The 12,612-nt window shown below is 46.7% G+C and overlaps 2 protein-coding genes across 12 annotated transcripts in view; one reads left to right on the forward strand and one right to left on the reverse strand.

Annotated features, from left to right (window-relative positions):
• Window positions 1–6,435, reverse strand: part of Gprk2 (G protein-coupled receptor kinase 2) — a 27,830-nt gene extending 21,395 nt beyond the window's left edge. Inside the window, exons 1-2 of one of the 4 annotated variants that reach the window (XM_075676580.1) lie at window positions 6,048–6,435; window positions 5,090–5,176 (exon numbers count right to left, since the gene is read on the reverse strand). In XM_075676580.1, the coding sequence (XP_075532695.1) occupies window positions 5,090–5,176; window positions 6,048–6,099 (139 nt within the window). In that variant the 5' untranslated portion in view covers window positions 6,100–6,435. Of the gene's footprint in view, window positions 1–5,089; window positions 5,186–6,047 lie in introns of all 4 variants that reach the window. The other 3 variants (XM_075676579.1, XM_075676582.1, XM_075676581.1) reach the window with 3 other exon arrangements.
• A 12-nt stretch (window positions 6,436–6,447) lies between these two features.
• LOC142565956 (uncharacterized) overlaps window positions 6,448–12,612 on the forward strand; it is a 103,261-nt gene continuing 97,096 nt past the window's right edge. For 3 of the 8 annotated variants that reach the window (XR_012824930.1, XR_012824932.1, XR_012824931.1), the window contains exon 1: window positions 6,448–6,679. Coding sequence is in view for 1 of the 8 variants with exons in the window: in XM_075676593.1 (XP_075532708.1) it covers window positions 6,673–6,679 (7 nt within the window). In the remaining 7 variants the exon portion in view is untranslated. The remainder of the gene's footprint in view (window positions 6,680–12,612) is intronic. The other 5 variants (XR_012824926.1, XR_012824927.1, XM_075676593.1 and 2 more) reach the window with 5 other exon arrangements.

The raw sequence follows: 12,612 nt of genomic DNA on the forward strand, positions 1-12,612 counted from the left end.
ATTGGAACATTTCTGCCCTTTCAGTATCAGTCATTTTGTATTCTTGCTGATACAGTACCTTTGGCATGCATAGTTGCAATGAGATGAAATGTGCGACTTTCCAATCACCAAATAGTAAGTCGCATAGTGCAGGTTGGTTTTCAAGCGCCACAGCAATGAGAATCAAGGCAGTGTGCGTTATCTCGCTGAAAAGTAATCCAAAAGTGTGCTTTAACTGAGCTTGCTGTAGCCCACTTTGTTTGGTTAAATGCATAGGAATGCATATTCACATGCTGCGACAATTTTGACAAAGCGGTTTAGTGAGACAACAGCTAAGCTCCACTTAATGTTGCCAGAGAACATGGCAGTACATGTTGAACTGGGGACTGCTGCTCCAACATTTCACCCACTCACAACTACGCATGCATTAGGCTTTTGCTTTGTCATATCCCTCAAACACAAAGTTTATGCAACAAAATGTACCCTTTGTTGAGGTTGCATCATGATAAAAGGGTGCCTAACTAACTGTGTGAGCCAATGGAGACGTGTTACCATAGATACATGAAATCAAAACAAGCCCAACATTCAAACATGTTTGCTCGGCACAAAACAGCTGAAGTAAATAAGTGTTAATTATAGTGTGGCATCTTGCAGTTAATTCCTTTTACTAAATATGTGAAGATGGAAAAGGTATGATTTGCAAGTAACTATAAATGAGACAATATTTCATTTCATACTTCATTCCAAGTCAACACAAACAGGGTACATTTACAGAACCCATTCTTTCATATTGTAGCTACCTGAGGAAATCAACACTGAGAAAGGTGGACCAATACTACATTTGACTAAACCACTTGAATGACACACTGCATATTACTGCACATGCCTTTCATCTCTTTTCATTTTATTCAACACGAGTTCAGACACAAAATTTCAAAATTTGATATATCTGTGTTGACTCATGTATGAATGGGTATCCTTGACAAAGTATCAGTGCATAATGTTGCTAGCGTATTTTAATTTGATCTTAAATAAAGCATGGCCACTTTGGCCATCTGTCTTCACGCTGTAGCAACGAGATGCAGTGCAAATACAGTGCAACATGAGTAAACCTGCAATGTTTGTTGAGTACTGCTACCATCACAGACAGTGTTCTGATGTACACACAGAAGCAATACGCAGCATGCCCATGTAGACCAAAACAAGTTTTATCTATTCACTTTCTTCTCTAGGAATGGATTTGCTTCAAGCCTTCACCTTCCTGTCGCATTTTGTTTTTGTCTCATGTGCGTTCATAGGAGAAAGTGAAGCGGATGCAAAGAATGAGTGAAGGTGCAAGGGATGGTCAGATACCTTAAAGCCACACAAATAAGCATGGATACGCTCAGCTCCCATTGGTGCGATGTGGCCTAGGGCCACTATACCCAGATGCTCCATTTGTGAGCAGATTCATGCTATGTGTATGTTCAAGTGGCTTGTGATACCATGAGACCACCAGCATGGGATCAGTTGTTTGGTCGTTTTAAACTGACCACAGTAAACAATCATTTTAATGTACATGACGGCCATGGGGTAGCACAGCTGGAAGATGCTGCAACAGTCTCCGAATGCTACCCTTATGAGTGTGATCTCCGAGCCAAAGGATTATAATACGGATGTCGCACGACCACTTTTCATCGTGATCAAGCCCAATCCGGGTTGAAATTTTCGGTCGTGATTGGCTTCTTTACTCGATCTGCGGAAGGGAGCCAATCGCAGTTGAGAATTTCGATCCGGGTTGGGCTCAATTGTGATCGAAAGCGGCCGTGCGACACCGATATAATTCTTAATGCCATGCTTACATTTAATGCAACAAAAGACAGCAGTTCTAAACAAGTTTATGTGCCTTTCATACTGCCTGCTTCATGCGAAACTAAAACACAACACAACTCTGTGGTGGAATAAATGTCAGAAAAAACTGTCCTGTCACTCCTAAAAAGTGAATAATGGCAAAGCCATGATAGAAATAAAAAATACCATGTAGATAAAAGGTCAGTCCAAGTGTTGCAGATGAATCAGTATTCAAAAGAATGCCATGGGCCACACTTTGATCAGCCAACAAACATGAGCAACGAAAGCTGCTCAAGACACTGGCAGCAGCAAAAGATGCAAGTCTCGCTGGAAGTCCGACATACTCTTTTGATGCTAGTAAACATACATCAGTGTGCAATGCACTGTCACAGACTCATAGGAGCCTGAAAAATAAAGACTGTCATCTAAGTGTAGTGGTAATAGCTTTGAAGACCATGTGTGCTTACATATGTTGAAGTCATAAATTGACAGCACTGTGTGTGTCCACTTTTATGTCCCTGTCTAACATGCTGAAAAGTACTTTAAAAATGCAAAACCAACTGACCCGACGATCAACCTTGGTGGTAATTGTCACAGCTTTTCAGTGGCACCAAGCAGGTCAACTAATACTTTAGAAACAAACCAGCAGCAGATGCACATTTGAGCCTTCTCTCTGCTCAAGCAAGTGCTTGTTAGCTCTGAAGATTACAAGTCATGTCCACCAATCATGTTGTCAGCGATTGAAAAAATTAAAGCTATCTTTGTGCCCCGTTCTTGAGCATCAAATCAGTAGCCGCTTACCCTTATACCAATGTGTTTAAACAAAAAAAAATTTTTTTCAAATGAGCCACCATCAAAGAGACGGAAACACAGGCAATGCATACATAAGTGACTCACAAATATTACCTTTAATGACTAACACATCTGGTCACTAGGGCACTTTTCCATGATCCTGCAGCATATTAATGCTAAAAGTGATGTAATATTCTCTTGCATACAAGCACACATCATATACACATGCCACTTTGTTCATTTTACATTATTTGACTAAACTATCGGTAATGACCAAATTTATAAGACCAAGTTAGTTGCATTCCTAGTGGCAACACTATACAGTTGGATGGAGTGATGTCAAAGCACTTTGTGTTGCAATAATTACAACAAAATAATATGCCAGTTTAAATGCCACTGCCTTTTGGTTTTCAAATCCCCCCTCCCCCTCGCAGAAATAATCAAATGATACACCAATAAAACCTCGCCTCTCCCAGCTAACAAAATGCTGCTTGGCATCATTTTTGCTAAGAACTCAATAACACTGCTGTACATCCACAAAACCATTCGAAATGTCTGGGGCAATGACATCATGAGGAGAACACTTGCTGGAAACTCATGGAATGCACAGTCCTTGGACAGGATATCTTGGCTCTTCGAGGAGTCCTGAAACGCAATTTCGAAGCCAATTTTGTCCTAATAATTCAATTATTAAGAGATCCTTCCAAAATCTATTAACTGGATGTCCCAGTGCGCCACACTGTAAACTTCACCTGTTCCCAACTACACAAACTTTTCCGTTATCTTTACAGAATCCTTTCCAAGCTTTTCAAACAAACTCAGATGCATATACAGAACTCAGGTGACCTTATAATGTGTATGGCATGATTGTGCTTGGTGACAGTGGCATCCTAGAATCACATGATGCTAGGTTGCTGTTTACATGTGCACCACTTGGCCTAGCTGTTAAAGAAAGCAGAGCAACTTTTGAATGAGATGGAACATTAACAGAAGTGTACCCCTAGATGTTCTGCACCTTGCAAGACTACTGCAACTCCTAATGGCTTGTTCTCCCCACCGAACAATCTAAATTAGTCTGGCAGCAAGGTCTGTCAAAGCAAGCCTTGATGCTCGTCACTGTCACAAGGACAGCATGCAGAATTGACAAAACTCAGATTTACTAATGTTTTAAGGGTTCAACAATGTCAGAAAAGCAAGAAAGAAGTGTTTTAACAGAAGGTGGAACAATATAATACATATTAAAGTCTTAGTTCTTGACACATGCTTATACAATGCTTGCTTTTCCATGATGACGCCTGTAAGTATGAGACAGACAAAGCGACAAGGCATGACAAGAACTAAAACATGTTGAATTTGCAAATGTAGAAAAAGAAAGATGAGGAAACTGCTTTACGGATAAATAAACACTAGCTTCAGTTTGCAATCATAAGACTTCTATTACTTTTGTGGCTGTTCATGAAAGATGAGGAAACTGCATTGTGGATAATTAAACACAAGCTTCAGTCTACACATTTAAGGCTGTACTCACAATTCGTTTATTACATAACTTTTAGTGGTTGTTCATGATTGCTAACAAGGATGTAACCAAGGCACCATCCAATCATGAACTGGATGAGAGGCTGAGTGAATCAGGTTAAAAATCTGCTATGGATTGATGCTTTGGACTTGGAGGAACAAATACAAGCAATTATACAAGCAAATACGAGCAGAGAAAACAAGATATAAGCCCTACTGTCCTCAAAAGCGCTGTCAATACATAACAGTATTCATCTGAACAAAGTCGTACAACTCAGACAATGTGAACTCTGTTGCCACATTTTCTGCATTTTATATATATATATATATATATATATACTATTGCAGTCCATGCAATACAAAATATATGCTTTTTCCTGCACTACATTTTTCTTGCATGCGCAACCAGAAAACCACATTTCATACAAGCCTGACTAACAGTGGAAGACCTTTAGAGCCAGGAAAATAAATGTCAGCAAATTTGTAAGACAATTCATTACTAATTACTTTTGACATAATGCAAAAAGCACATAACCAGATGTTTTAAAAGTGATGCAAATTTGCATTGCCAAGATGTGTGCAGCAATGAAAAATTAAATGTGAAAGCTAGTGACTGTCTTACACTAAATACATACATATAAACAAAGTAATGAAAAAGCCAGGAATTATGATACCACCGTGTTGGCACAGATGCAGTCGCAATGCCCTTCTATAATACATATTTACACTACTGCACAACAGTAAACATAGGGCTAATGAGAAAGCAATCACATGAATGCAGAACACTTTCAACAAGTATTGTCAAAGAACATACAGTGAAGTGAAAACTGTTCATGAGACTTACAGCACTCTAGCAACAAGTATAGCCTACCACGTATACAAGCACATGCTCACAAAATACTGGGTAATAGAAAATCAGGGTAACGCAAAAGCTAGTTCCAACGATCAAAATCATGAAGTCAAAACTGCTTACCAACTTTGTCCTTGAGATATACGCACTGTGAAATGTGCGGAAACTGCAGTATCTTCTTCCATTTTTTGCTTTTGCCTTTGTTTGAGTCTGCACCACCTGTTGGGTTAGAACACGCATCAGTTCTTCACAAAACTTCACCATGCAACCCCAGGTAGGCGCCAGCAAACACAGTATTATGCTTTCCATATTACCATTACACTTATGCTGCAATGTTAACATGCACACAAATGATGGCTGCAATATTTTCGTTCGCGCTCGCATTGGGCAAGATTAATCGAAGCCACGTGCGCTTGTACCGCAGGAATTCATCCCCGCGTTTGTACACATCGCGCAACAGGAAAAAAGTTGTCGCCGGTAGAGTCTTGAGATACGCACAACTGTACCACCAGCGTTACCGAAGTCCAGACTGCAGCATTGAATGGCGAAAATCGAACGGTGCAATCGCTGGAAACATACACGTCTCTTACCACATCGTCGCTTTTCGAGTGGAAATCACAGCAGCAGATGCGGAATATTCTCCGTAGTTCTGATCACCGAAATGGCCGGCCGTGGTCGAACCTCGCTTTTTGCTGGCCACGTTAGAATCGGGGCACACGAAGCACAGGGCCAGAAAACGCAGACGTTTAAGGCCCTGAACTTTGTGGCGGATTCCTAACGTAATCGGAGGCACAAGAGTTTTCAGCGCGCAATGCAGGCCGGTGCGTTAAGGGCCACGCCGAGCGCGCGGCGGATCGGCATTTCCGACTGCGCGAAGCAGCCGTGCCGCTATGAATTGCCAGGCTCCCGCCGCACGATCAAGTCGCTTTTGGATACTGGTCGCTACAAGAGGCCGGACGGCAAACTGGCCGATGTCGGTGCGAAAGGCCGCACAGAGCCGGCATTTCGCACGCAGCCTCCACCATCACGAGCGAACGTGCACAGTGCATGCACCTGGCCTTACGGATACGAAAACACCAACCTTCCCTGGCCTTGAGGTAAACCGTGTTGGCGACAATATTCTCCAGTTCCATCAGTTCCAGCTTGAACGCAGTTTGGTCCAACGGCGGGTTCTTTATGGAACCCACCCCGTTTTTGTTCAGCCCTTAGTCGATGAGAAGATTTCTACGGACTCGTACAGTAAACACATGCCCAAAGTTTGTGAATTTTCGTTTCACCTCGCTGAAAACTGTCCTGGCGCTCTAATAGACTGCATTTCGGCTAGCTCTGCCTTTCTTCTCAGTAAACCATTCCAGATCAGGCTGAAATATAAATATCTATGAATAAATACTAGGTATAAATATAACAAGAAAATAACAGTCCTCCACGGAGCCTTGGGTGGGGTAAAATGGCGGTGGGGCAGAGATGCGTCGGACAGCGAGGCTAGCCATTGGTCAGAATTTTGCACATTATTTATTGCCTTTGCAGAGCGCCTCCGAGAAATAATAAGTAGTGCATTATAAAATGTGACGTTTATTTTCCCACTGCCTTCCACGTTACGCTCGCCTCTTTACCACGTTCAATAACAACGTCCTTTCAAATACAAGTTTACAATAAAAGGTTAAAGCGACACCAAGGAGAGAAGCCGACGCGCACAACACAAGCGTATGGCAGGTAAAATAACATTTTGTTTCCCGGTGCTGAGTTTCCTTTGTGCGTGTCACATACGTGACTGGCGGTAACGAGTTAGTGCTCTTGGCATTTTTCCTTCGACCGCATTCGTCTGCTAGCTGCAGATTTATTGGCCACATTTACATCAATTTTTGGCGCCTAAAATTCAAAGTGACGTGTTTTTCTTTTGTTTGTTTCGTGCCATCGTTTCTGAACATGCAGCCGGCTTCTCGTGATCCCGCTGACTTCTATACGTGCGCACACACATGCTTTTCCTGCTTTTACTTCGTTTATGCGATATGACTCTGTGTGAGGTTATGGTTTTGCGAAGTTTGCGCCTCTTCGAAGAGCTGCGATGTGCGATGTAGTGCGTTATGTTGAAAGCGCGGCTCTCTGGCTTTCTCTTTCCGTCTGTCGCGCCGCTCTCTTGGCGGCTTGTGTTTCACTCTCATATAGCGCTTGAAACGCACTGATTGACTAAACAGTGAAGCCGGCGTAGCTTCATCGGTGCAGTTATGCTAGATATCGCGAGATACCTTGCCAGCCAATGTTATCGTACGCATACGATGTTAATAGGTTTAATTTTATGCAACAAGCTTCTAAATCTTTCTTCAGTTCGATTGGAACATTTGTCATTTAGAGCGAGCTGGAGCGTGTACGAAATGCTACGCAATGCTTCGCTACGTGTCATTTGCCTGTCCATGAGTTCAGCGCAAATCGAGAGCAGGATGTGCCTTGCATACAATCCGAGAGCTCTTTACAATTTATTCCTTTTTTCTTGACGAATTTTATTTCGTTGCACTTCGGCTTTTGCCGTGCTGCTGAAAAACGAGAATTGAGGAGGGCATACGAAGGAAGGATAAAGTTTCAGCCCGGTGCCGTCAAGCCGCAGGCATTCGTCTGTTATTGTATCCGCGGGGGCATAGACTCCTATGTTATGGTCGTGGTTCCTTTCTCGTGCTGACCAAGGCACGGTTGTTGATGAAATTATAAAAATTGTCAGTTTCGCCTGAAGGCGAAGCATTGAAAACGATAGCAAGAAGGGTTGCGCTCGAGGTCCTCACACGGTGTTCTAACACGATAGTAAACGGCGGATAGTAAACATGATAAATTTACTTGACGTTTACTATACGCTCAAAGGGTTGCGCTCGAGGTCCTCACACGGTGTTCTAACACGATAGTAAACGGCGGATAGTAAACATGATAAATTTAGCTTGACGTTTACTATACGCCCAGACTAGTGTATGCACACACCTCAGCAGAAACGCTAACGTATGTGTGCGCAACGCTCATGCTAGCAGCGGAAGCCAGAACTGCCGTGGCTCCGGCAAGGCCGATTGAGCAAAGCGTGACGTTGCGTCCACTTGGCTTCGTCATTTTTGCAGTCAAACGCACTGCCCATCCCTGGAGCTTCTTAACCCTCCACGCGCTGGGGCCGCGTATGCGCTTACTGGCGCTAATGAAGCCGCGAGGAGGGAGGGGGGGGCACACTGGGTATGTGTCCCTCTTATTCGAAATTTCTACCAGGATATGGCATTAAACGACATAAAAGAGCTGCCCGCTCACTCTCCCCACCCCACTTCCCTTAGTCAAGTGCAAGCAACCCCCGTCCTACCTCGAAAAAAAATTATGGCTGCGCCAGTATGCGCCGTTGATACTAGGACAGCACGACGGCGGCAACTGCAACGGCGCGTGTGCATACATGACCGTGTATGCACACGGTCATGTATGTGCAGCGTGTGCATACGTGACCGGAGCGAGTCAGAGAGGAAAGGCGACGCTAGAAACTCGTTTTCACCCCACCGCGTCGAATGTGCACAATGCCCTCTGGAGCTCCCTGGCCGTCGCCAGCCGTAGTTATCCGTGATTCCCCTCAAGAGCATTGCAGAAACTGCAGCGCTTCCCTTTCTACTAAGGTGCGAGTTCAGAGGGGACGTAGATAGAACTGTAGGGAGAAGAGGCAGTTCTCATACAAGGGAGGGGGGAAGTTGACGTGAGAAGGTAACCAAATCCTACTACTATACGACGGCGGTTGCGGGGAAACTGGATAAGCTTAAGTTCAAGTTACGGTACAGTACGTTGCTGCGATTTCTGAAAAAAAAAAAAACACCATGCAAATATGTGAGGACCGCCAGGTGGCCGGCGGAGCGAGCGGACGCACCTTACCTCGGCTCCGTGGATTTTCACTCGGGACGGCGGATTTTCGACGTGAAATGGACTGATACCACCCATAATCGGTCAGTGAAGGTGTTCGGCACCCGTTCCCACCATTTTCTGTGCAATTCCGATCGTTTTTGCCCGAAAAGGACTCTACCGCTCCGAGCCAGGGGCGGAACGCTAGGTCTCGCGTTGTACCTAGCACAACAAGGGCCCCCGCCGCCGCGGCCGCCGGTTAGGCCTACGGCCACCGGTGCGTCTAGACTCGCATCGCCTGCGTATTGGCCTCGGCAACGATGGTTTACAGCGTAGAAGGCGACGAAATCCGCCCCGAAGACTTCGCTAACGACCCGCGCTGGTCGAGAGCAATCTAAGCCCACAATGTGGTCTTCCCCACCCTAGCCACTGCGAATCCGGCTCTGAAGGCTTCCCAAGCTCACCCATCCGCCGGTCCGGCCACGTCGGCGTCGCCTAATCAAGGCAAGACTATTTCTACAAAACTTAAACGTCATGCTCCACTACTAAAACTCCCGGCTACGGATCTGAAAGTAATTTTCCGACCTGGTGGCGGATTGGATCTTCGACAATGTAACGGCGGCGCGCTGCTGCCTATTGTGTGCGCGGCTGTGAAGCTCAACTACCATGACGCCCGGCAAAGTTAACCCGCACAATAACTCATTCACAATCAGCACCCCTGCCGAGGTGCGTGCCAAAAACTACGTGCAGCTGTAGACGGTCCAACTCAACGACAAGCAATTCCTGGTAAAGGCTTACATCGCCGCGCCCGACGATGCCGTACGTGGAATTCTCTACAACGCAATCTACAACCAAAGCCAAGAAGACATATTCAACGACCTCGTCGCACTAAACCCTAGCCGATCCTACACAATAGCAGACGCGCGCCCTTTGGGCCGCACTAAATCAATCCTGATCACCTTCGTTAAAACCAAGGAGGTTCCCAAACAGCTCAACTTCTACGGAGCCGTCTATAACTGCCACCCCTTCAAAGCCAAGGTAGAGGCCTGTTTTAACTGCTGGAGACCGGGCCACCGATCGGACGTCCGCCCGCAAGGTGTCAGCAACCGATGTCGCAGATGCGGCGACACCCATCCGGCAACTTCAACTCCCACGTGCGACTCCAAATGTATCCTGTGCGGTGGCTCCCACTTCACGGGGTCCAAAAAATGCAAAGTCCGGTTCGACCGGGCTGGCAACCCAAAACCCAACACCAATGCTACAACCACCATAGACAATCCCGCCGGGTCTTCATCCACCGAGAGCACGGCTCACCAGTCCCGGTCATCACGCAGCCGGCTTCGGAACAAATCCAGAACCGGTTCCAGGTCCGTCTCACGGAAAAGCCAGCACAGGAGCCGGTCCGGCTCCTTCCCGCCACTACCGGGACCGAAAGCCCAGCCCATGGATAAACAGGTGAGCTGGAAGCCGGGACCTCCCTCGCTCGCTAAAGAGAATGAAGAGCTCAGAGCACAACTCAGACAGCAGAGTTTACAAATTGCAGAGCACCGCCAACAATTACAACTACTTCTCAGGAGAGAACAGCCTACAAATAATTTTGTCCCCCCCAACCCAGTACAAACTATCACACCTAAGCAACTCACTCCTTCCCCTGCCTCCACCTCCTCCTCACGCGCTGTGTCACCTACTCGCAACCCCCAGTTAAACGCAAGGCGCAAGCTGAATATGACCCTCCCCCCCAACTCAGTAGATACAGCTGCGCTCACTCAGTTAACCTCGATAATTCAGTCTCGAACAAAACGAACGCCCTACGCACTGATACTGCAGAATGGATGACAAACATTGCAGGCCGGATGACTGCCCTCGAGCGACGTCAAGGCGCACATGCGGCCTCTATGGCTCAAATTCAGCCCCACATACAAGGAACATTCATCACCCAGCCACACGGCCCAAATCTCATAGATCCGTCAGTTGCCCCCCCCCCCCCCCCCCAACATAGCTACACAGCGTAGCTGCATTCGAGTGTGGCAGTGGAATTGCAGGAGCTTCCGAGCGAAGCGCAACAACCTGCAACTTCACCTCCAAAACCTCTCAGCAGACGAGATACCTACCGTTATAGCATTGCAAGAAACTCTCTGTAATGTCAAGCTTCGAAACTACACAGTTCATGTATCAACCAGCGTGATGCCACGAACGCGAGTAGCGACACTGGTTCACCGTAACCGCAATTGAGCACGCTTTAGAGCTTGATGACATAGACGGCCTCCTAGTAGAACTCTTACCCCGCACACGCAAGGGCAGCAGCCTCTTCATACTAAACATATATAGCCCGCCAAAAGGCCCTCCGGCACCTCTCATTGCAGCAATGCGCAAGGCATTCACGATCAGTGCGGACCACCCCATTCTGATAATAGGAGACTTTAACGCCAACCATACCAGTTGGGGCTACCGTAAAAACTGTCGTAAAGGCACCTCGCTTTGGACTCATCCAGAACGAAGGCTTATCCCTGCCCAACGACATAGATCAACCCACAAGGATCGGAACAAGCATTCAACACAACACCAGCCAGGACCTAACCCTCTCAAAACACCTCCCCAACAGTCATTGGACAAACACGCAGCACTCGTTCGGTAGTGATCACTATATACTCAGCACCGATCTCAACCTCACAACCTTGGCCCAGGTTAGAAAACGACGCCTAGAGGTGGTGGACTAGGACAAGTTCCTGGACACAAACCCTCACAAAGGACGTGGCTGGGGCCACATCCACAATCCCTAACACCCCAAATGCAGAGACGGCATGCAGAGTCTGCAATGCAGAGTCGCTTACTACATCTTTGTGAAGCGCATGCCAGCCTTCAAAAAAGGTGGCTCGCTCACAAACGCAATCGGCCACTTAAGCGGCGCATAGCCGCTCTCGTAAAGGAGATTGAAGCACATGCAAGCCAACTGGCACACCAGCAATGGGGCCAGCTGTGCGATCGTATGAGCGGCAACCTCGGCCTCAGAGACACGTGGACGTTTCTTCGTTGCTTGCTCGAACCAGGAGGCACAAAAGCAGCGCAAAGGAAGAATGTCAACCACATTCTGCACAAGCTCCCTCTGCAGAATGACGTCTTGTTAGACGCTCTTAAAGCACATTACCTTACCACAACTCCACCTACCCCGCTCCCTACTTACACCGGCGGCCCCAATCCTACACTAGATGAGGACATTTCCAAATGGGTAGTTAAAGCTGCCATACAGAAACTACGCACCACTTCGGCCCCGGAGGCAGACAAAATCAACAACAAGATGCTCAGGAATCTGGGCGAGCGGTCCATACAGGCTATAACTGACCTCTTCAACAGGTACTGGCAAGATGGAGCGCTACCAGCCCAATGGACGCACACCCGCATAACCTTTATTCCGAAACCAGGCAAACCCCTAGATCTAAAAAAACTACGCCCAATCTCCATCACATCCTGTCTAGGCAAACTGTTCGAACATGTGATCCTGGAACGCATACAGAACCATATGGACGATCACGACCTATTCCCCGACACGATGATTGGCTTCCGCAGTCACCTGTCCACACAGGACGTTATGCTTCAGATTGCAGAAGAGGCCCTCCACCCCCGAAATGCAAAACGCACGCGAGAAATACTAGCTTTGGACCTAACCAAAGCCTTGACAACGTCAACCACTCCGCCATCCTAGAAGCGCTCTCGGCACTAGGCACCGGCCCGCGCACCTTCAAATACATTTCAGCTTTCCTAAGACACCGCACAGCAGAAATCAGCTTCGGATCTCTCTCCTCCCC

Source organism: Dermacentor variabilis, unplaced genomic scaffold (genome assembly GCF_050947875.1).
Source record: "Dermacentor variabilis isolate Ectoservices unplaced genomic scaffold, ASM5094787v1 scaffold_12, whole genome shotgun sequence".
Classification (NCBI taxonomy): domain Eukaryota; kingdom Metazoa; phylum Arthropoda; class Arachnida; order Ixodida; family Ixodidae; genus Dermacentor; species Dermacentor variabilis.